Here is a 25,477-nt window from a genome sequence, read left to right on the forward strand (position 1 = left end):
ATAGAAAAGTCTGAAGCATTAAAGATCAATATCAATAAACAGGAAGCCAGTAGACTCGCCGAGGTGTTCCATTTCCCGTGGAGAGATAACATTAAGTACCTGGGTGTTAAGTTAACAAGCTCTTTGGGGAAGCTGTATAAGATAAAATACATACCCCTTCTGAATGAAATAGGAGCTGAAATAAAAAGAATATCACATGGTCCTGTCTCATGGACTGGGCGAATAAATATTGTAAAAATGGTGCTTGCACCTAAAGTGTTATATTAAAAAAACAGATGCTGCCCATTCCGGTCCCGCGAGATTTCTTTAGGGTCCTTTTAGATTTAATAAATAGATATGTTTGGGGTAACAAGAAACCGAGAATAGCGCACGCAGTGTTGAGTAGGGATAAAGCACGGGGGGGGGGGGTTAGCAATCCCCGATTTTAGAAATTATTATAAAGCGATCGTAATATCACAGGCACTTGAGTGGGGAAAAAGCTGTAATAGTAAAAGGTGGGTTAATTTAGAAACAAGGTTAAGTAGGGCACGTTTGAGCCACATGATTTGGAACCTACCGCAATACAGGAGTTTAGGTAACGCACCTCACATTTAAATTCTGGGACCAGGTTCACTACATAAATAAGTGGGAGTATAATTCCCCTTTAATTTATTTAAAAGACAACTCGCTATTTCCCCCAGGGATGGAGAACATAGGGGAAATTGGATTTTGGATGGGGAAGTACAGCTAAGGGATATAATAAGTAGAGGTAAAATAAGATCACTTCAAGAATTAATAGCACAAAAAGATGTAATATTATTGAATGGGTGGTGGTATAATCAACTTAAGCACTTTGTTAGCAGTCTTCTGGGCCCCTTAAGGGAGGAAGCGGACTATAGAGGGTTAGAGAAACTATTATGTAGGGAAGGAGTAAAAAGGACCATTTCTGAGTTATACAAAATTTTGAGGAACGGGGGTGGGCAGGATCCCCCTCCGTTCATCAGAAAATGGGAGGAGGAATTGGGGAGCCACTGCGACAGGGAAATGGAGAAGTGTATCCTGGGAGCGACGCATGGAACGGCAGTTGATATGAAAACAAGGGAGAGTAACTATAAGTGCCTAGCCAGGTGGTATATGACCCCGGCTAGAGTGAGTAAAATTGCATTAGATAAGTCCCCTAACTGTTGGCGAGGGTGTAGTACCCCGGGAACAATGGCGCACTTATGGTGGGATTGCCCTAAAATTAAAATATTTTGGCAGGAAGTGATTAGGTTAATAGAGGAGATAACGGGTAAGGGTATACAGTATAACCCATGGAGCTGCTTGTTTCACGGCCTGGAGGGAGGAAAAAAAGGGTATAAGTCTTCATTGACTCCAGTACTACTGAACGCTGCAAAAAATGTAATTGCAAAGAAATGGCAGGAAGCGGAAGCTCTGTCGATTAAGGATTGGATTGCTAAAGTGAATGAAATTTATAGATTAGAAAGAGTCGAGAATAAGGAACATCCTGGTGCAAATTTTTTATAAATATGTGTTAGAAAAAAAAAAGGGTATAAGTCTTCATTGACTCCAGTACTACTGAACGCTGCAAAAAATGTAATTGCAAAGAAATGGCAGGAAGCAGAAGCTCTGTCGATTAAGGATTGGATTGCTAAAGTGAATGAAATTTATAGATTAGAAAGAGTCGAGAATAAGGAACATCCTGATAGGGATCAAGAGGAAGAGAGGGGCAAGTGGAATCCCTGGGGGGGTCTTTAAAAAATCAGACAGATATATGGAAGTAGTGCTAAAATAGCACAACAGGCTAGAACTAAGGTCGATAAAAACTAACTAGAAGAGAAGAAATGGGCCTGCGGGGGAGAAGGGGTGTGGGGGGGAGGTAGGGGAGGGGTCAGTGGGGGAGCTATTTTTATTTTGTTTAATTATATGTTGTGAAATGGAAAAATACTGTTATATGATTTTCCAAGACCCTCCCAGCTGAAGGGGTACTTTTTGTATGTTAACCTTTTTGAAAATTAAATAAAGATTATAAAAAAAATAAAAAATAAAACCCGCAGATGTAATCAAATAGCACCAAAAGAAAGCTCTATTTGTGGGAAAAAAAGGATGCAAATTTCGTTTGGGTACAGCATTGCATGTCCCCGCAATTGTCAGTTAAAGCAACGCAGTGCTAAATTGTAAAAAGTGCTCTGGTCAGGAAGGGGGTAAAATCTTCCGGGGCTGAAGTGGTTAAACAGATGTCAAGATAGGCAGCTTCTGTGGCTGTAAAAGATAGAAGGGTTTAATTCTGCTTTAAGGTCTAATATTAGAGGGGTTTAATAAATAATAACTGATTGGAAAGAGGAACAATCATTCTCCTGCTGACACTGAAAAAGTGACATGTTTAAGTATGGTGCAAATTTTTTATAAATATGTGTTAGAAATGTCCCATCAAGTTAAACTGGTAAGAGCGGTATCAGAAGCTGCTGCTCAATTACAGTAAAGCTTGTCTAAGACCCCTTTCACATTGAGGAGCTTTTCAGGCGCTTTCACATAAAAAAAGCGCCTGAAAAGCTCACGAAAACCTATTTCCATTGAAAGGGGCCTTAGACATCTAAGGGTAGTCAGGCATGGAGACATAATCCAACCACTATAAACGATATTTTTCTTGCTCATTATTTTAATTTAAAATCATGGGAAAAGTTGACACGTACAATGCAATACAGAAAGTGGTTGGTCAAAGAACAGCTGTCAGTACTGCTGTTTACACATATGAAAAGGCACATGTGATCAATTAAAGCATTACAGTACAAATACCAGTAAAAGGGTCAGCTGGTGTGAATCACATATAAATTGTCAACAATGGTAAGAAATGTTTAATTGTGCTGAACAGGACGCATTTGGGAGTATGGGAGAGTCGTTGGAGGGCCTTCAAAGTCCATGTGCCCGAATGCACAAGAGCAGGGCCCGTAGAGTTCCAAAAGACGGCGATCAGAGTCTTGTGGAAGGCAGCAAAGTCAAAGGGAAGGATCCATAAGCCGCACTTCAAAAAGCAGACCCGTGTGTGAAGTGAAGTGAATAGCAGCCTCAGCCCGAACCCCAGCCAAGCATTTTGTTCCACCCCTTGGAGCTTAATCATAGGGATGGGAGTTCTGAGCATAAAGGGGTGTTTATAAGAGCATTATTGGCTGTCATGTGATGAAAATGGATGACATGGGCAGACAAAATGCACAGTTGCATAAACCAGCAAGCAAATAAGTAAACAAATAGATGGATAGATCGGTCACAAACATAAGAATTGGTCACAAGCATCACAATTGTAAAGTCACTGCTCTGCAGTAAGCAAAAATATATGCAAAGACAAAACCAGCAGAACCAATCATCTCAAAACGGCAAAAAAGCATTATTTAGTTGTTTGGTTAACCACTTACCGCAAACCGCCGTAGCTGTACGTCGGTACATTGACATAGAATACCGGGGTTATGGCAAGAGATAGCTGCCATAACCCCAGTATTTTCTGCAACGGCGGGCAGTCCTCTTTAGGATAAAAGTGGTCTCTGCGGTGGATTTGCCACAAGATCACTTTTGTCTGCAGCGGGAGAGGGGCTCCCCCCTCCTGCTGCGCTCTGGTCGTCTCCGCCGCTTACCTGAACTGCCAGTAGCGGCGGAGACGATCCGATGCTGTCCTCTCAGTAGCATGAAGCCGAGTGAGGGAAAGATGGCCCCCATTCTACTTTATAACATTGGATGACGGAAGCAACGTCAAATGTCATTTCCACCCAATGGTCTTATAATTGTACTCATAGAGATTCTTTTATGGCCCAAGCAGAAAGGATGGGACACAGGTTTATAGAAAAAGGTTACAATAACACGTTCATTAATAGAAAAATAACAGAAGTGGCGGATATGGACCGTGGTGAACTGTTTAAAGATTAAAAAAAAAACAAGAAGTTCCAAAAGATATGATACCGATTGTCTTTGATCACAGCACTCAACACAAACAAATTGAAAAAAATTATTAAACGACATTGGTACATTCTACTGGCCATTTACAAGACATTCTTCCCAATCTTCCAAAATTTGTAGAAAAGCCCCCACTATCCGCAACAAAATTGTGAAGAGCATCCCGGACCCTCCAGGTAGAGGTTTGACTTCATCACTGGCAAAGGATTCTATCCCTGCAAACGGTGCTTTGCGTGCGTTAAAACAAAACGCCTAAATGAAAAGAAAATGAATTTTACCTCCACAACTACAGGAAACACCTACGAGATTAATGAGTTCATTTGCTGCAACACAGAGGGAGCAGTATATGCCCTGGATTGCAGCTGTGGGCTACAATATATAGGACAGACCAAGACAACATATTAAAAGGGTTTGATAAGCACAGCGTATCCAAACACTTCGCCATATGTCACAACAAAGATCCTACTCAGTAGAAGTTTTGGGAGATAGAACCCTATGTGAGACACTGGCAAGGGGGCCACAAAGTGAGAACATTGAGTCAATTAGAATCAAAGTGGATTTTTACTTTAGATACTTTCGCACCTCAGGGCCTTAAAATAGAATTTGACCTTAATTCTTTTATTAGCAATTTTTAGGACCATGAGATATTTTAATATAACATTTATTATATACTTTTTTAATTCATCACCTTTATATGGATTCCCTTCCCTCTCTTCCCTGCACTCATCCTCATGTAGATTATGTCATATGTATCTATCGATGCCACTTCCGGTGCAGATTTAATATAGATATTCTTCATTCTTTATTGCCTCTTAATTTTTATTGTCTCTTAATTCATATTTTACTTATTTGATTATTTTAGACTGCGTGCCACGCCCCTGTTTTAATGTGTGTTATACCAATTTTAGGTACTACACACTATTAGGAATATGATTTATTCATTTTTAAATTTTTTTCAAGATATATATATATATTTTTTTGCCACTATACCTGACATTTAGTCCTTCTTATAACCTTATCTGTATTAGCTATTTTTTGTCACTCAGAAAACCACCATGTACATAAACATATTGGACTCCGGTATAATGACCACGATACACCTATTGCCTACATATTATCAGCCGCCATTAAAAGAAGGTGATTTTGACCATAGCATCCAGGCTGATTGCTTATTACGGCCAGACATCTTTAAGAAAATGGCCGCCGCCGCCCCATTTCCGGCTATTTGAGCTACTGGAAAATGGCCGCCGAACGAATGAAATTACAAGCATATATAAGGACACTTCCAGTGCCAATAGTGATCCCCATATGAAATCACGTGACTGTGACGAAAACGCACCGGGACGTTAGGCACCGGAAGTGACGTCGGCGAGCTCGCTGCTCGTTTTTGTTTTGCTTTTCCACATATTTTAAATGTGAGTACCTTGATTATGTTTTGCTGTCTAATAATAAAAAAAAAAAAAAAACTACTACACCATCAAGTATCCCTCCTGTTCTTCCCTTTACATCTCCCCATGCCCACTAACGAGGCTTACTGGTGTAGCTGCACTTGGCAAAAGGGGACTCTGATTTCAGAGACAGACACACATCAGCAGATCCGGAAACGCCAGACTGGGAGGTTGCCGGATATCCAGATCCACAGGGAACATATTGGTCACCCATAAAGACATACTTATATGCTGTTATCTTACAGCAGTAAGGTAAGGGGACACCCATACACCACGTTGCACTGAAGACAGGAAGTCACCAGCCATTTTCACTCCATTTAAGAGAGTGGTCATCAGCACTTTATATATTTTTTGCACTGAAGAAAAAAAATCACAATTTACTCTGCACTTTATATATACAAAAAACGTATATGTCAGCACTTTAGTCCACTTGTTCACAATTTATGTAAGGAAGATTTTGCATGTATACAGTATTCATATGGACTTTTTTGTGATTCTTGAGACCATTATTGCTTTTACCTGAGAAGAAAAAGGACAGTATGTGATATCTTACCATACTGTATACTAATAGATATCTACCAGCAATTAGGGACACCTGTTGTTGATTTGCTATAGAAATACCCTTTTATCTATGAGTATTTGTTACCTTTGCACTTGGTCACTTTATTCTGTTTTTTCGCACACCTGCACAATTGTATTTTTTCATTGATACAGCGCAGCACTAACTTTTATCTTATAACTAGATGCATGTAAAAGTGCGTTTTTAGAAGTAGGTTTTTTGTATGCTCGCATTGTAACTGACCCAGACTAGGTGGAGACAGACAAGGTGAGATCAAGATAGTTCACGACTGAAAACAAGAATCAGGTCATCTATGTAGCGAAAATAAGTGATAATATCTATCTATCTATCTATCTATATATATATATATATATATATATATATATATATATATATATATATATATATATATATATATATAGCTCCTCCCACCACCCCATATACAAGGTAGCTTGGTGGGAGAGAGCCAGGTGCCCAAAGATGCCCCCCCATTTTTATATGTACCATTTCTTGTCAAAGAGGAAGTAGTTATGATGTAAAAAAAAAAAAAAGACACCACTTCTAAAATGAACCATTTTAGATCAGGAAAATATTCTGTATAAAGATGCATGTGATGTTTAAATGAAGACCCAAATCATGAAGAATGCTGAAGTATAGGGCTCTGATGTCACAAGTTAACCATTTCATGTTTCCATCCCAGGGTGAGCTTTCAAATACTTGCACAGTGTGTTTGGTGTCATGTAAATGAGAAGGGATTCTACTGACCAAGGCTTGTAACAGGATGTCCACTTCTCACACACGGGTCTGCTTTTTGATGTGTGGCTTATAGGTCCTGCCCTTTTACTTTGCTGCAGCTTGGAACTCACAGCAGTCTAGTTTGGACTTCCTCTCCTGAGTGGCACCTATACTTGGTCTTTTTGGGTATTGTAGAAGGTAGTAAGAGATCTATAGTTCCCAGACACAATGGAATTTGCACTGAAGCCAAACTGTCAATTTATCATTAAGCATAGTCCAGTGGACTTCAGATTTTAACCTCAGATACAGAGATATGTTTGGATAACTATGTCTTTGCTATTGCTTGTTTCATGGCGGTGAGGACATAGGTCATGAGGAGAAATTGATATTTTGACATCCCCTCAGGTTTTCAATTGAGGAGTGCTACATATGGTTTCAGCAGAAGTCCTGTTCAGAAAAGGATGTGCAGAATGCAGTACACTTTCCTCCAAAAATGCTGAACCACTCGACAGGTCCTCTTGGTTTGAATGAAGGAACCAAAATCAGAGCAACTGTAGAAAGGGAGGGAAATCAGTCCCACTAAATGTGAAACATTTTACATTTAGATTCAAAAGATGTGAGAGTTAGATTGCCCCCTTTGAGGCACTGAATATACCCAAAGGGTTGGGGATTTAAAGCCTGTGTACTTTACATATGCTAAAGGAGAGTTGTATAAGCTCCAGATCCACTGAAGAAATTTGGGGCCAAAGCTCCAGTTCTCTAATATGTAAAATAGATAAGGCAAGGGTACAGTATTGAATGCTTTCCCTATGTCAAGTGAAAGGAGCATGAGTGGTATCTTCTGTCTCTTGGAGGCCTTAACCACTAGAGCAGCTAGTTTATATATATATATATATATATATATATATATATATATATATATATATATATATATATATATAGTTACTAGCTTGTTTTGTGAGCACAAAGTCAAATTTCTCGGTGGATGAGGCCTCCTATGTTTTGATTCAACCAGGTATCCATTTTTTTGGCAAGAAGTTTAATGTTGACATTCAAAAGTGAGATTAGGTTTGGGAATCACAGAGATGGTGTCTAGGAGGGTTTCTGGATTGAAAGATTGTCGATTGAGAAGGTCATTAAAGGTGTTTTGCAAAAGAGGTGCAGAATGTCAAGGAAGCATTTTTTATTAAGAGGCTGAGAAGCCATCAGGTCCTGGCCTTTTTTGCACAGGTGCTTCAGAGCAGAGACAAGAGTTATATATATCACTGCATATCAGGATATAATTCAACAATTATAAACTTTTGAGGTAACAATTTTTTGCTGTAAAATACTTGGGGATTGAGTGCTACTGATCCTTCAGGAGCCGCAGTGAACCTAGGTTTAAAAAGCAGTGGTCTGTGCTTTCAATCAAAACAGTCCCAACCAGAGTAAAACATTGGTTAAGAACAAAAGTATACCTAGGTCCCTCTAGGAATATCTGACTGCAAGAAGTTATAACAACATGCTAGTCTGTCTTCAGTTTTCAGGAAGTGAGCCAAAGTAGAAGAAACTGAAAAGGGGGAAAAAAAAGGGGAAGGGTAATGGGGAAGGTGAACAAGGTTAGAGGGGGGAGGGGGGACAATTAAGCAGTGGGGAAATTTTCAGGGAGTGTGGGAAAAAGGTAAACTGAGGAAGAGAGATAGACCAGGGATCTACTAAGGCAGGCAATTTAGCAGTGACACAAATAAAGCTATAGGAACATTGTCCTATGGAGGATCTGCACCATCTTGGATTAAAACTACAACTATTTTTGAGGGGAGCTTCAGGCCTGTATCATGTGCCTCTAAAAGATATGTTTAACAAATAATTACATAAGCTTATAACTAATCATGGCTGTGGAACAGGGAGGTAAAATATGTTAAAACACCTGCTTATCTAATGGAAAATCAGTAGAGAATGGCATAAATTATCCAACATGACCAACCACTGTTTACTCTGAGTTGGACTGGTGCCATCCACTGGGGTTCAACAACGTGGGAATGGTTGCCCAGTATGACTACAATCTCATGCCTATGGGCTCTCTAAACTTCTTGTAGAATGCTGTAAAAAAGTCTGATCAGATAGAATGCACCTATATGTTAGTCTCAGCACCTCTGACAGTATAGTCTTCCACTTCAGATCCTCAAAGCAAAGTTTTACGTCATTAGAAAAAAAAAGAAAAGTTAATCAAAACTTACACCACATGAAGATCCAATGGCTGCCATATGCTCGATGGTTTTGCAATCAGTCTGAAGTAAAAAAATAAATAAATAAAATCAGATCCTTACAAACAAATGTACTTTGGTACTGACATCAACATTCTTTGACAGTGACAATTACTTATGAGGAGCCCTATAGCTTGTTCCTACGACTACCCAAAGCCCTGACTCCAAATAAAGACTTATTAAAGACTTTTGGAATAACCAGCGACAAATGACAGAGAGATACCAAAAGTAGGCACAAAGGGGTTGATTTACTAAAGGCAAATCCACTTTGCACTACAAGAAACAGCATTTTAGCTTGCACATGATTGGATGATAAAACCAGCAGAGATTCCCCTCTTTTCAGATCTACCCCTCAGATTTACAGCAACTGCACTTGCAGTGCACTTGTAGTGCTAAGTAGATTTGCCTTTCGTAAATAACCCCCTAAGTCTGCCATTTTAAATCCAAATACATTGCCCTTACATTGCCCTTATATTTTGGGCTTTGGTGAAAAGAGATTGCAGAATCTCATCTTTTTATCCCCATCACTGCAAAAGATGGAGACTATAATGTACTGTAGAATACAGAGATGGAGGGAGAATGTTATCTGGTGTATATGTAGAGATAAAGCCTGCAAGAAGAATTCTTGCTACATATTTAAACAGCTGCAGACAATCTTGTGACTCCTTTCTGCAAAAAAACTTGACTCTACAGTTCTACTGAATGATCCACAGCTAGGTAGAGGTGGCAAAATAATAAGAAACATGCAAACATAAAAGGTTAATATTGCCTTTGGTGCAGCTTTACTTATCTCACTGCCTTAGATACAGGTCTATAATTGTTTTAAAGTGATATTAAACCCTGTTTTTTTAACACTTTTAGCAGCTAATTTAATTACTGAGTATACTGCTTATTTATCTTTCAATCCTTACCTACATTCCAATTGAATCTGGTGCCACGACCGCTGCCCCAGGTTTCCTCTTTCAGGGTGGCTCCTTTCTCTTGCAGTGTCCTATGGAGCTACCTTTACATGAAGGGACTAGAGTTGTATCTCTCCACACTATTTACATCAATAGACACAAAACCCTATAACCTAGGATGGCAAGACTCTCCCTCTTTCCTCCATCCTCCTTCCTTTTCCCTTATCCAAGCAAACAGACTGACTCGAGTCTGCACTGATCACTTGTAACTCTTTCTGTGAGGACCCACAGTTCAGGTAAGCAGCACTGAGAGAGCATATGACAGCAGCAAAGAATTTGAACAAATAGTTTACTGTGGAACTTTTATTTTATTGTGCACAATGTTTTACACTCAAAAATGCTGAGGGTTTATTACTACCTTCAGGCTGGGTTCACACAATTGCAAATTTGGATGATGATTCCCCGCATCCAATTCGCAATAGCAGGATATTGTGACCGGCTCTCTATGGAGCCGATTCACGTATCTCCAGAGCGGCTCTGGTGCAAATTTGCACAGGGGTTCTGTTCATCTTTTGGTCCATTTCAGGTCTGAATTCAGCCAAAACATTAGGGCTGAAATCGGACCTGAATCGGACCTGAAACGGTGAATGGGGATGCACCGGATCCCTGCTGTGAGCCGGAGCCAACTTCAGTGTGAACCCAGCCTAAGGCTGGATTCACATCTATGCATTTTTAGAGCTTTTTGCATTTTGCAGATTTGCACTACAGTCCATTTACCATGGTTTCCTATGGAACACGTTCTGTACTGCAAATCTGCAAAATGCAAAAAGCACTAAAAATGCATAGATGTGAATCCAGCCTAAAAGAGTAGTATGGCCAAAGTTTCTTTTTTTTCAGAAACATATCCAAATCCACAGCTCCGCTCAAGACTTACCCCTCCTGTGCATGTACAGTTTGGGTGCCGGCCACTGAAGTCTATCTCCACTTACTATCAGAAATATGAAAAAATGCATCAGACGCACTCCACTCTTAGCGTATCTTGCTTGTATCTTAGTTGTCAACAAAGTGACTGCACACAACCATGTCTTCCCTCGGAAACCAACTCTTCTTGACGTGTTTCACTACTCCAGGCTTGCTTGTGAGCAAGCAAGGTTGGTTCCCAGGCGGAAACATGGTTGTGTGCAGTCACTTTGTTGACAGCTAATAAATACTGCAAAAGGAGCTAAAAGCGGAGTGCGTCTGATACATTTTTTTCAAAGGCTTTTTGGATATACTTCTCTTGTGGTGCCCAAATGCACGTATTTGTGCATTCCTGTGACTCAGAATTAGCAGACAGTGGGCTAAAGCCTTGTTTTACAAGGTGATCATTTACAATCACTTTAACTAAACACGCTGATGTTAGAAGCTGACTGGCTACCATGCACAGCTACACCAGATTCTGAGTACACCAGTTTTAGTAAATAGCCCACTGAGTCGATTGGCCACAGCGTACAATTATGGATTGTTTTGCAGCAATCGGCAGCACTGAGAGTAATATAATTGTAATTCAATCGATCAGATTATGAAATTACAAGGTGGAAACAGTGATGTGATCGATCACTTACGATCATACGTTACAACCATATCTTAGGTATTGATCAGAATCTACTTCCCTGTGTGTGGAATATCAATCAGATAAAAAATAGACGAGGTTGTGCTTAATCTTATCTGCTTAAAAAGGCCAATGCCTAGTATGGATAGAGAAAGAAATATCCCCTCAGAAAAATTGGGACTTTTTAGGCTCAAGGAATGTGCAAAGGTCAGGAATAATTGTATTAAATATATTGTATTTATTAGTATCAAAAAAGTATTTAAAAGAAATTAACAGTATAAAACATACATACAAAAGGCAAAAAAAAAAAAAACACTAAATGTGAGTAAACGTTTTGTATCTCACATTTAGTGTTTTTTTTTTTTTGCCTTGTGGGCCACAGAATACATTTTTCATATCTTTTGTATGTATGTTTTATACTGTTAATTTATTTTAAACACTTTTGTGATACTAATGAATACAATATATTTATTACAATTATTCCTGACCTTTGCACATTCCTTGAGCCTAAAAAGTCCCAATTTTTCTGAGGGGAGATTTCTTTCTCTATCCATACTAGGGATAAAAAAATGAGGGGAAAATGTAAACAAATTGCTATAGCAGCCGGAAATGTATTCACAAGTTGAAAGGGTTAAAGCACCCCCATTTAGCCCACTGCTACCACAATGATATACACGAGACATGTACACAACAGTCATTATATTTACCTCATCTGCTTTAACACCACATGGAGTCAGGGGAGATCTGCATTTAGATTCCCCAATGCAATACAGACATCCATTTGATATACACTCCAAGCAACTGCAACAGGAAAATATTTCATTATTGTCCTAATAAAAGTATACATTTTTATAGGCACCCAACAACTAATAGCTGACCTCCATTCTCCAACAGCCTTTTTCTAGTACCTTGAAGACTATTTATAAATAATAAGAGGGAGGAGCTATGTAAAATTGTAATTCTTACTTATCCAGTGTGAATCTTGGTGCAGGGTGACTGGTCTTGTATCCGCCCCCTCCTGTCATTTTCTGCAGGCAGCCTGTAGTAGGTGGACCTCCTGAGTCCCTCCCACAGCTTTGCTCTCTGCACAGCCTATGTGCAGTACAGTGATGATGCCATTGCTACTTTACAAAGTAATAACTGGGTTTACAAAGGCAGTTGGTGCACACAAAGTGGATTTATATCATTTATTACTATTGAAGAATTTATTTAAAAGAAAGTTGTTATGCCCAGAGTTCAACTTTAAATCTATAACTTTTGTTAAATCAGTACCTGGTGATCCTGCCATGGATGCCCCTTTCTATGCACTTCCTGTTATAGGGTGACAATGCTCTGTCCCTCTCTTCAAATTGTTCTGTTGCATTGTCACCTTGTCACACGTTCTCCCAATGGAGACAAAAAGCACAGGCATGGGCTGCTGTGGTCAGCAAACCCATCCTGAATAATAACATAAGCAGTTACTGGATTGTATGCATATATACAGGAAGTGGCTGCAGAGAGGGTGCAGGAGATTGGCAGTCTTGATATGCAACAAAGCATGACAAAAAGCAAAAACAGTATTTTATGAGAAAAAAAAAAGCCTGCTAATTATGTATGCCAAAACAGTGGTTTAGCAAACAAAATGTCATTCAGTTAGTGTTTACATGTACTTTACATTTCCAGAGTTTCTAAATTTAGGGCTAGTACACACAAACTGCAGTGTGGGAAACGCTTTTCCGCATATCCCGCATTACATGGGAATGAACTGCCTTTTTACACATGTGCAGATGCTACTAATTGTTAATAGCACCCCAAACGCATCTAACAAACACCTGTCTAATGGGCCTGATGGAGGAAAATGAGATATTAAGGGACACACAGACTGCAATAATTAGATGTTTGTTTCAAGGCAAAAAACTTATTGCACGGAAATGGCAGACAAAAGATCCCCTGATGGTAGTAGTATGGGTGAAAGAAGTAAGGGAGGTGATTGGTAAGGAGAAGTATATTTATAAGAAGAGGGGTAACTACAAGAAGTTTGAAAAAATATGGAGGTTATTGTTGATTTCAGAATATGCTAGATAAGGAAGTTGGTTAGGATGATAGTGGTAGAATGAGGGTTGGTTGGTGTGTGAGTATGGGAGGAAGAGGTGTGTGAGGAGAGAGGGAGGGGGGGGGAGAAATGAGGTGATACATGGGGGGGAAAGGAAAAAAAGGGAAAAAATTAGAGTATTTATGTTTATTGGTGTACTTGCCATGTGTATAAATTGTGAAAATACAATGATTTGATGGATGATGGCATTTTATTAATGAATTTTTTCAATAAAAAGATAATAGAAAAAAAACAAAAAAAAAACCAAACACGCATTACAGCCACCACACCCTACTGCAGTACTATGTGGTTTGGTGCAGAGTGTTTTTAAAAGTCGCACCCATCGTACTTTTTGCACATTCTGGTGTGAATCAGCCCTAAAGAGCTGAAAATAGGTTGTAGTTGATTAAGAGCATGCATTACCTTCAAAGGTGACAGTAAACCATTAGCGATGTCCTTATGTATATTTACAAAATAATTAAATAACTAAATGTCCGGACTGAGGTGAAGGCAGCTATTATCATGACAAAGAATTCAAATAATTTTACTGGTACTTAGCTAGCATTAGATGTTGCCATAGTAACCATGACCGAATTACGCTAAGGTACTATTGTATCTAAAGTAATGTATACAGCATAATATAGCAAAAAAAAAAAGAACAAGAAAAAAGGTATTGTGAAGCTACAAAGCGGTAAAATTAGTCCCAACATGTACTACAATAACAATATCTGAAGAAAAGCAAAAGGTCAGGAATTAAAATATTTACCTGGACTGCGAATACTGAGAGCAGTTATTAAACTGGAAATCTTCTAACATCTCTAGATGTGTGCTTGCTGCTTTAGCAGTCAATACATCTGAAAGACAAAACAAAGTAATAAATACAATACCATTTTTTCTTTTTACAAAAATGTAGCGTGTCTTTTTTTTTTCAGGCACCTTTTCTGCCTCTCTGTGACACTTTAATTTCTTTATAGCGTACCATGGCAAGCCCTAGAAATAATTAGCAAAGATACTTACAGTAAATCACTGTTAGATTCCACAGATTGCAGATCCAACACATTTTGCAATCCTACTAAAGTGTTCATGGCAGCCTCACCATTTTGCCTCCTCATTGACCTTGCCTTGTTGTCTTGCTTGCTCTCCCATCCTTCTTAGAGGGTTGGTCAGAGCCCATGCCACTTATCACTGTGCTTTGAGAGTGTGCATACTCACACATCAAGGTTTTTTTTTATACGGCGTCGCTGCAGTACAGATTACTGCTGCTGTCACTACATTTGTTTCAGAATCTCTTTGTGGCTCAAAAATTGAGTGGTGATGACCACCCAAAGTCTTTTTATTAATGACTGGCCTCAAAGCAGGAGTATAACACCAGCCAAGTAGACAGTCTGGGATTTTTACAGCCTAAGGGAGACTGATTTGGGCATACGGGGTTAATTTCAGTGCTGGTCAGGGTGACCAGAAGCTCTGAGGGCAAACAATCTACATTGCTACTACAAAGAAAGCTAAATATATTTTCCTTATGGCACAGCCTGCAAAGGGGATCGGTTGCTAGTGGCAACAGTTCTAAAGTCTGCTCCTGTACGTCTAACGTTAGCTCTTCTTTTTTTTTTTTTTAACAAAAAAGTTTATTTAAATTTTCACAAAAGAAACAATTCACTTCGAGTTAGATTTGAATACAGATGACATTCATATAACAGTTACATGACTTAGTATGAGTAAGATTCAATTTTTACATTAGTTATCCATTTCAGAGGAAGATTTTAATACACTCATTAAGGATATTAATATAAGGTGTAAGTGTAAGGGATTCCATCTTTCAACCTGGGACATTCTCTCCCACTCGTATATAGTTCTAAAGAGACCTGGGGGCCCACAGCCGAAGGGGGGGAGGGACCCGAGTCAACGCCAATCCCAATGGGCCCAGACCCATCATTTTATTCAATAGACAGGTGTTTTGCCTTTACCCATGCTGCCCAAATTTTCTCAAATTTTTTTGGACAATTTCTTCCCATATATGTCATTTTATATAGTGGTAGCATCTTATTTATCAGAGATTGCCAGAGTTGTTTGGTGGGTGGTTGGGATTGATTCCACTGCAGTAGGATTGCTTTTCTAGCATATAATGTGGTATAGAAGATGAATAGTTTCTGTCCCCATGTGACTTCCAGAAAGTCACAGATACCTAGTAAAAGAGGTATTGGGCTATATGGGACCTGCAGTCCCCCTATAGAGTTGATATCAGCAAGTATACTATTCCAGAATTCCACCACTCCAGGGCATGACCAGACCACATGAAAAAAATCGGCCTCCCCAGACCCACATCTAGGGCACCTCGCTGTTTTAACAGGGTATATTTTTGCCAGGCGTATTGGAGAATAATAGGCCCTATGTAAGAATTTCAGCTGCATAAATCTATCCCTTGCTGAAATTGTCAAGGGTAAATATTGCTGAATTCCCTCTTCCCAGTCCCCATCCGTCAACCCCAGAACATCCACCCTCCACCGCTCACATAGCTGGGAGACTTTAGATGTATCTCTAGTCACAAGCAGATTATAGACGGCGGACAGTGTTCTTCCGCCATCTTGGTTTTTTAATACACTTTCTATCGGTGTCTCCTCCAGAGTCAGCGGACTGGGGAACTGGGACAGGAACGCATGCCTCACTTGGAGGAACCTGAAGAACATATGGTTGGGTAGATCCTTTTCTCTTTTTAAAGCATCAAAGGTGATTAGTTGTCCCGGGGCAACTATATCCCCCAGGGTCGTAACTCCATATCTGGCCCACACAACCGGGTCGGGGATGGAGTGAAAATGAGGCAGGCGGGGGTTACCCCATAGGGGAGTTGCTGGGGACCAATTACTAGGTCCCAAAAATTGCGTATTAACAGTGTCCCATACCTTAAGGATTGTTTTCATGGGACAGGTCACATCTGGATTGGATCTAGGGCCTCTATGCACCAAATTCCTCAACTCCGCATAGGAGCCGAGCAGCGCCGCCTCCACGGAAGCAGCAGGGTTGGCCGGTTCTTCTGAAAACCACCATTTTACTGTTACCAATACCGCTGCCCAGTAGTATTTTAGGAAGCAGGGTAAGGCCAGACCCCCCAAGGTCCCTGGTAGTTGCAATGTTCCCCCGGCTATTCTAGGAGTTTTCCCATTCCAAATGAATGAGGTAATAATGCTATCTAAGTGTCGAAAGAAGGTCATTGGTATAGGGATCGGGGTTTGTCGGAATAGGTATGTAAATTTAGGTAGAATTGACATTTTGATTAAGTTGACATGGCCAACCGGGGTCAGTGGTAGAGATCTCCATGTGTTACATCTTTGGGATAGGTGGTTGACCACAGGGTTTAAGTTGAGGCTGATATACTTTTTTAAGTCTTGATGTATTTCTACCCCTAGGTATCTAAACTGGGAAACCCTACTGAGTTGTCCATCCGTCTGCGAGGGAGTAGACCCCGCCCGCAGAGGGAACAGGATCGACTTTCCCCAGTTGATATATATACCAGAGAATTTCCCAAACCTATTGATTACCGAGAGAGCCTCTTGTAGGGAAGTATCGTCATATTTAAGATAGAGTAAGGTGTCGTCAGCGTATAACGACACCTTTTCTTGTATGGGACCTCTCGTAATCCCCCTGACCCCGGGTGTGGCCCTGAGAAGGGCGGCCATAGGCTCTATTGCCAGGGCAAAAAGACCCGGCGAGAGCGGGCACCCCTGTCTAGTTCCCCTACCCAAAAGAAAGGTTGGGGAAAGTACTGTACCTGTGCGAACTCTGGCCGTGGTGGCCTTGTATACCATACTGACCCAGGAGATAAAGACCGGGCCGAACCCGAACCTGCGGAGGACCTCCCATAGGTAGCCCCACTCAACAGAGTCGAAGGCCTTCTCTGCGTCAAGGGAGGCCACAATTTCATCTCGAGCATCCTCCTCCCCAGAGGCCAAGACAGCACACAACCTGCGAATGTTTATGTCCGTGCCCTTTCCAGGCATGAAACCTGATTGATCTTCATGAATTAGATTAAGTATTATTTCGTTTAACCGCTGGGCCAAAATTTTGGTTAAAATCTTCGCGTCAGAATTAAGTAAAGATATAGGTCTATATGAGGGGCATAATTGGGGGTCTTTTCCCGGCTTTGGCAGGACCACTATAATGGCTTGTGACATGGATAGTGGTATCTCCCCAGTTCGTAGGGTCTCTGTAAACATTGTATGCATCCTAGACGCCACCTCGCCCACATACTGTTTATAAAATTCAGGGGGCAGGCCATCCAGTCCCGGTGTCTTCCCCATTTGTAAGGAGCTTAGAGCCCGTTGGACCTCTTCCAGGGTTATTGGAGCCTCGAGGCCCTCTCGTGCTGCAGCCGTGAGGGTCGGAAGCGTTATTTCGTCCAGGAAGTCCGAGAGTTCCTTCACTGAGTATTGTGCCCTAGAGGAGTATAGAGATGAGTAATACTCAGCAAAGCAAGCGTTAATCTTCACAGGGTCTGATACTAGGGTCCCGTCATTTTTTCGGATACGAGCTATTGTGGACACTGGGGATTGCTCTTTGGCCAACCAGGCCAAGAGCCTACCTGTTTTATCCCCTTGCTCAAATATTCTTTGAGTTTGGGCCAGTTGACGTTTGTTCGCCTTGGCTAACGTTAGCTCTTCTTGATTAGAAATGTCACAGGAGTTACAGGGTCATTTTCAACAGCAACTTCTCAAACTCTTAATATTACAGTGATAGATATGTGTCATATTCACATGTACACAGATTTTCTATATTTAATTTGCCTTGACAGCCATCCTAATGGGGCCCCATTCCACCTCCAGGCCCTATAGTAGCCGCAGGCATAGCTCCCAACTGTCCCTGATTTTGAGGGACTGTCCCTCATTCGGAACAATGTCCCTCTGTCCCTCTTTCCTCCTCATTTGTCCCTCATTTTGGTTTGATCTATATAATTGTATATAAAATGCACTAGGTATCTATCAAAAAGTATTTTACAGTGCTAAACCTTTCATCCAATTTTTAAATTGCTGCATTTGTACATTCCAAAGGCCAATTTAAAGGCATAGTAGTAGTAAAAAAGCACTTGTGGGTTTAACCAATCAATTTTTTGTACAATTCTCCTTTAAGGAGGGCAAGGCAAGGGGACATATCCTATGCCTAAATACTTTTTCTAATGGGTTTCCCTCATTCCCATCTCAGAAAGTTGGGAGGTATGCCCACATTGGTTGCTATGGTCATTATTACGCTACTGCCTCACGGCTATATGTTAAAGGAGAAGTCCAGCCAAAGCTTGTTTGGCTGGGCTTCTCCTATGTTTTTATCAGACAGCGGGCTGAAGTCCGCTCTCTGCTGACGTCACGAATATCAGTCCAGGCACCCCGTCATCCTGACAATGGAAGTCTGGATCCGCCAGGTGCCTGGACTGACACCCATCTCAGCCTCTCAGCGAGCCGCTGAGAGCCTGAGATGGCCGCTACCTGCCCCTCCACAGCCCAGCGCTCCAATCAGCGTGGAGAGAGATGAACAGAGAGCTGTGACTGACAGTCTACAGCTCTCTGCTCACGGAGCTCTGAAAACTGAGTGATCGGCGGTGTTCGATCGTCTGTTTTTCAGTGCAGAGGCACCGGGTGCTGCATCCACCTAGGTAAGTATAAATCAAAAAAAAAAAACATACTTCTCTTTTAAGTCTGTTTGTTTCTGTTGCTTGAGAAACAGTGAAAATGTTGAATCTGCTTTGTTGATTCTACATTTACTAGTGCCAAAAAGTACTATTTTTGTGATATCTCAAGTCAAGGCATGCATTACTTCTTATAAACCATCTGATCAGTAATACACAATATGAACTGAGGACCCAGCTTTTTTCTGGCATTTGTTGTTTACAAATAAAATCATTTTTTTTTGCTGGAAATTTACTTAGAACCCCCAAACATTATATATTTCTTTTAGCAGAGACCCTAAATAAAATGGCTGTCGTTGCATTTTTTAATTCACACGGCTTTTGCGCACCGGTTTTTCAAACACTATTTAAAAAAAAAATACACTTGAATGAATAAAACAAAAACAAAGCATAATATACACCCCAATTTTTTGTACAATATGGAAGATGATGTTACGCCGAGTAAATAGATAACTGACATGTCATGCTTTAAAATTGTGCGCACTCGTGGGATGGCGCCAAACTATGGTATTTAAAAATCTCCATAGGCGATGCTTTAAAAATGTCTACAAGTTACCAGTTTAGAGTTATAGAGGAGGTTCAGTGCTAGAATTATTGCTCTTACTCAGATGTTTGCAGTGATACCTCACATGTGTGGTGCAAACACTGTTTACATATGTGGGCGTGACCTACGTATGCGTTCACTACTGCACGCGAGCACATGGGGAGCTTTAAAAATGTTTATTTTTATTTATTTTATTAATTTTTTAATTTTTTTACACTGTCCCTTGAAATACCTTGAAATACATTTTTTTAGCACTTTTATTGCTATCGCAAGGAATGTAAACATCCCTTGAGATAACAATACAGCATGACAGGTCCTCTTTATAAAGAGATCTGGGGTCTAAATGACCTCAAATCTTTTCTACCTTTGAAAGCACATACATGTATCCCTATGGGATAGCAGATGAACATCCGGTGACATCAGTCTCCGCTATGCTCCGTTTCTGATGATGGAGGAAAACCCTACTTTTCCATCCGTCTGCGGATCGGATGAAAATGGACTCTACGATCCCCCATAGAGGAGAGTGGCGCTCTGAAAGGTCGATCCCTGCACAGTGTGCAGAGACCGACCTGTCATCTGCCTGCTCAGCGGGGATCGACGTAGCGATCCCCCGCTGAGCAAGGCGGAGCCTGTACACGGACACGTCCATGTGAAAGGGCCTAAGGCAAAAAAAGGTATCCAAACCTGCCTGGCTTTATGTAAAAAATTAATTGCCCCCTAAACCTAATAACTGGTTGTGCCACCCTTGGCGGCAACAACTGCAATCAAACGTTTGTGATAACTGGCAATGAGTCTTTCACATTGCTGTGGAGCAATTTTGGCCCACTCTTCATTGCAGAATTGTTTTAATTCAGCCACATTGGAGTGTTTTCCAGCATGAACGGCCTGTGTAAGGTTATGATACAGCATCTCAATTGGATTTAAGTCCGGGCTTTAAATGGGCCACTCCAAAACCTAAATTTTGCTTTGTTTGAACCATTTGGGGGTGGACTTGCTGTTGCGTTACGGATCATTGTCCTGCTGCATAACCTAAGTGCACTTGAGATTGAGGTCACAAACTGATGGCATTCTCCTTTAGGATTTTCTGGTAGAGCTCAGAATTCATGGTTCCTATGACAGACCTAGCCGGGACAGAGGCTTTTGGAGGGGACTGAATGCCAGCCTCTTGCCGACCGATTATGGGCCCTGGCATTTGGGGGAACGGTGCTTGTTGTGAGCTGTATGCCTGGGGACCCTGGAAGTAATGTTACTTTGAATTCAAGTCCATGTCCCCCCCAAAACACAAAACTCTGGGAACCCCTTATGTGCCATATTATAGATAGTGACTGCTTCACAATGTTGTGTGTATATATTGTGTGTTGTCTCATGCTGTCGTGTACTGTTTGCTGTGCTGGTTTGGGGTGGGGCTGTATTCCAATGTTCTATTGTGTCTGTCTGCCTTAGATCACAGGATGTGTATATGTCTGCCTTAGATCACAGGATGTGTATTTCTATGGAGGGAGGGGGGATTCCTCCAGCAGCCCCCTTCTGATAAGACTGTGTACTGATGAGAAGTTTTAACACACCTGACCTGTGTGTCTATTGTCATTGGACAGTTTAACCCGCCCTCTTTTCCAAGGGTGGGGTAAAAGAGTCTCTGAGTTATTTTATCTGTTGGGTCCATGTGTGAAAATAAATGAGTTGATTCCTGCTTGAACCTGAAGACAGAGCCTTGTCTCGTATTTGGGGGAGAATTATTTGTATGGGTTCCTTGTTCAGCTGATTGAAGTGCCTTTGTGTTCGTAAATGGAATGTCTTAAACGGCTTTAACCCCTTTCATACTCGGGGTGTTGTTACAGTTCCATCAATTATGGTAAGTCGTCCAGGTCCTGAAGCTGTAAAGAAGCCCCAGAACATCACGCTACCACCACCATGTCTGACTGTTGGTATGATGTTCTTGTTATGAAATGCTGTATTAGTTTTATGCCAGATGTAACGGGACGCACACCTTCTAAAAAGGTACATTTTTGTCTCATCAGTCCACAGAATATTTGCCTAAAAGTCTTGGGGATAATCAAGATGTTTTTTGGGAAATGTGAGATGAGCCTTTGTGTTCTTTTTGGTCAGCAGTGGCTTTGGCCTTGGAACTCTCCCATGGATGTCATTTTTGGCCAGTCTCTTGCTTATTGTTGAAGCATGAACACTGATCTTACCTGAGGCAAGTGAGGCCTGCAGTTCTTTAGATGTTGTTCTGGGTTCTTTTATAACCTCCTGGATGAGTCGTCGTCATGCTCTTGGAGTAATTTTTGTAGGCTGGCCACTCCTGGGAGTTCACCACTGTTCCAAGTTAGCTCCATTTGTGGATAATGACTCTCTCCGTGGTTCACTGGAGTTCCAAAGCCTTAGAAATGGCTTTGAAACCCTTCCTAAACCGATACATGTACATTACTTTGTTTCTAATCTGTTCTTGATTTTTTTTTAGATTGTGGCATGATGTGTGGCTTTTTGTGATCTGTTAGCATGCTTCACTTTGTCGGAATTGTGGTTAATCACAGTTCATTCATGATTCAGCATGGGAGGGGGCAATTACTTTTTCACATAGGGCCAGGCAGGTTTGAACAGCTTTTTTCCCTTAACAAATGAAATAATAATTTAAAAACTGCATCTTGGATTTACTCAGGTTATCTTTGTGTAATATTAAAATTTGTTTGATGATCTGAATCATTTACGTCTGAGAAATATGCAAAAACATAAACAAATCAGGAAGGGGGCAAATACTTTTTCACAGCACTGTATATAAATATTTGTGTTATATAGTGCTAGGTCCTGCTACAGTTTGAATATGCTAGGCCCTACTACAGTGTGAATATAGAAAAAACATACACGGGATTCGCATTAGCGCAGGCTGCAAAGCTTCAGAACATTGTTTTGAATAGAGAAGACTGGCTTGTCAGTGTTCTCCAGGGTTTGTAATCTAGAGCTTCAAGGTTTCAAAGTGTCTTGGGTGGGACGAAGCCTTCAATCCTGTGTCCAGGCCTCCTGGAGACCTACAGGCCATGTGAGTGCACAGGCGTGCATGTTCGTTATAAGCTAGGAGCTGGCCATTGCTCAAGACCCTTGTTTGGAGATAGGTGTGAGCTCCAGCCAGGAGAGGTGATCCACTCTGGAGACAAGACTCCATGTTGGAGAGATTCCTTACCCGCAGGACTGGGAGAGTTGGGACAGCTGAGTGAGCCTTCGGGACTGAGAGAGCTGAGGCACCTTGTGAGTCCAGGAGACTGGAGGTATTCTGTAAGTCTCCGGAGAATGAGCCCAGGGTGCCAGAAGATCCCCTATCCAGAGGCCAGGAGTGGAAACAAGCAAGGTGCTGTAATTAAGGCTGAGTGAGCCAAGAAAGCCAGAAAGCTAGGTCTTAGAGACCAGTGCCAAGAGCAGTGGTGCTGCTGACAAGAGAACCAGGTGGCTCTGCATTTTTCTGTTGACTGTTTCACTGTAGAAAACCCCCTGTATGGACAACTTTATTTAAACATTCCTCTTTGTTTTTAATAAAGGGGGCCACCAAGCCCTTAACCACAGTTGGACTGAAGTAAACTGAATCAGAAATGCTCGCCACCACTGAGCTCAATTACCCCATGTCACAATATACTGTATATATATATATATTTATAAAACATAAGTGCAGTAAGCAATATAAACCAAACAAATTTCATTTTACAGTAGTCAGATGAGTGACCCTAAAGGCAGAAATCTTCTGGGAGCAGCTGCACCCCCAACCCCCCCCCCTTATACTTACTTAAGAACCCATCTCGATCCAGCGATGTGCATGAGAGCAGCTGCTCTCCCAGGTCTCTGTCTCCTCATTGGCTCACAAAGCAGTGGGAGTTATTGGCTCCTGCTGCTTTTAATCACAGCCAGTGAGCCAATGACGATAGAGCGGGGGCGGGTCCAAGCCACTCATGTGTGTGAATGGACAATGTCGATTCACAGGAGCGCAAATCAGTAGCGTGCCTGCTAGAGTGCCCCCATAGCGAGTGGCTTGCTATTGAGGACACTTGATAGGGGGTAGAAGCCAGGACCGCCAGTGGGGTACCCAAAAAGAAGAGGATTGGGGTTGCTCTGTGCAATATCATTGCAAAGAGCAGATAAGTATAGTATATTTGTTATTTTTTTTTAAATCCAACCTTTAGAACCACTTTAAGACAAGATTTGCGATTGTTTTTTTTTTCACATTTTTACCATATTTTTACATCATCATCATTGGTCTTTACATTTACATTTTAAACCTCACTACATAAAAAATTGCCAAACAACAATAGAATATATAAATCATCAAGTTATATTCTGCAGAATGAATTAAAGTGGTTCTAAAGCCTAAACATTGTGTACCTTAAATGCATTCCTTACATTATGGTAAAAAATTGTTTAGGCATCAGCATCTCCCCTCACACCCCCTGTTACTTACCTGAGCCCTCATGTTACTTTCCTGAGTCCTAATTGGATCCAGTGCCGTGCACGTCTGCAGCTCTTCTCTTCCCTCACTTCCGGGTCTCGCTGGCTTTGCAGAGGCACTGGTAGCCATTGGCTCCCAGTGCTGTCCATCAAAGCCAGTGACGAAGGAGCAGGGGGCGAGGCGGAGTCTTGCTGTCTGTGTCAATGGACGCAGCAGTGGGGCTTGGGAGCAAGCATGTTCCCATAGGGTCACCGGACACAGAGAGCACTGGTGGGGAGACCAGAGAAGAGGAGGTTTGAGGCTACTCTGTGCAATTCCATTGCACAGAGCAGGTGAGTATAGACATGTTTGTTGTTATTATTTAATTTATTTTTTTACCTTTACAATCACTTTAATGGTATGCTTTAATAACAATTAAAAAATGTGTTCATATTATGTCTGAAAATAACAAAACATTGTAGCCCAGTATAAATAGAAGGTATACCTCTATCAGATGACTGGACAGTTGGAAATGGACAGGAGCAGTTCAAGGACCCTTGACCAGCTGTTCCTTTACAAAGAACTTCCCCAGTGTCCTTCTTTTGAAATTCACAACTCCAATGACTATTTCTACCAAGTAATGAAGGATTTTTCTTGAGGCTTATTGTGATCTGCATGAATCAGAAAAACATAAAACTTTGCATAGAAACAAATAATGCATAATTAGCAAAGCAAGGTTCATTAGTCTCCTTCTCATTAGTCGTCTTCTCTATAAGAATATCTCTGTGTCCATATTTGTGCTTCTCTAGGTAATTTTTCACTTTACAGAAATGTATAGTTAGACTCCAGGCACTGACACTCTGGAGGTGGATAGATACAGGTATATAAAATGACCTGTATTCATTTTTATGCATCCCTTTATGCAAGGAGAGAAATACTCCTCACATGGAAATCATCCTCTCTGCCATTGTGGTGGCCTGGCATTCCTCCATTAACAACGTACTGCCCCAGGCCCTCACACTGGGCGGAGTGGATGATTTCCAAGTGAGGAGTATTACCTTCCTCGCATAAAAGAAGGAGGGCAAGAATTGTCCAAGAAAACTTGATAAGATCTGGAACGCATAGATCGATGCCTCTGGTTCATAAGCTATCTTTGTGACCAGTTTCAACAGCCAAAATTCATACTCCCTTGCTCCCCTCCCCACCCCCCCCTCCTTCAGCCCTACTAATTACAGTAATTCAGGCTGTATAACACTGGACATGCTTAACTGAACTATTGTAGATAAAATGCATTGTCTTTTGCTGGTGATCCATTACATATCCATAAGATATTTTTTAGCGTTTCTGAATCACTGCTATGCTGGATGTTGCTCATAACTTTACTACTGTA

General features: G+C 41.1%; 1 protein-coding gene across 1 annotated transcript in view; it reads right to left on the minus strand.

Moving 5' to 3' along the window:
• The window catches only part of PLXNC1 (plexin C1), a 181,695-nt gene that overhangs the window by 112,177 nt on the left and 44,041 nt on the right, over positions 1 to 25,477 (minus strand). Inside the window, exons 6-9 of the mRNA XM_073620173.1 lie at positions 24,593 to 24,758; positions 14,234 to 14,321; positions 12,104 to 12,197; positions 8,880 to 8,930 (exon numbers count right to left, since the gene is read on the minus strand). Coding sequence (XP_073476274.1) covers positions 8,880 to 8,930; positions 12,104 to 12,197; positions 14,234 to 14,321; positions 24,593 to 24,758 — 399 coding nt within the window. The remainder of the gene's footprint in view (positions 1 to 8,879; positions 8,931 to 12,103; positions 12,198 to 14,233; positions 14,322 to 24,592; positions 24,759 to 25,477) is intronic.

Source organism: Aquarana catesbeiana, linkage group LG03 (assembly GCF_042186555.1).
Source record: "Aquarana catesbeiana isolate 2022-GZ linkage group LG03, ASM4218655v1, whole genome shotgun sequence".
In the NCBI taxonomy this organism is placed as follows: domain Eukaryota; kingdom Metazoa; phylum Chordata; class Amphibia; order Anura; family Ranidae; genus Aquarana; species Aquarana catesbeiana.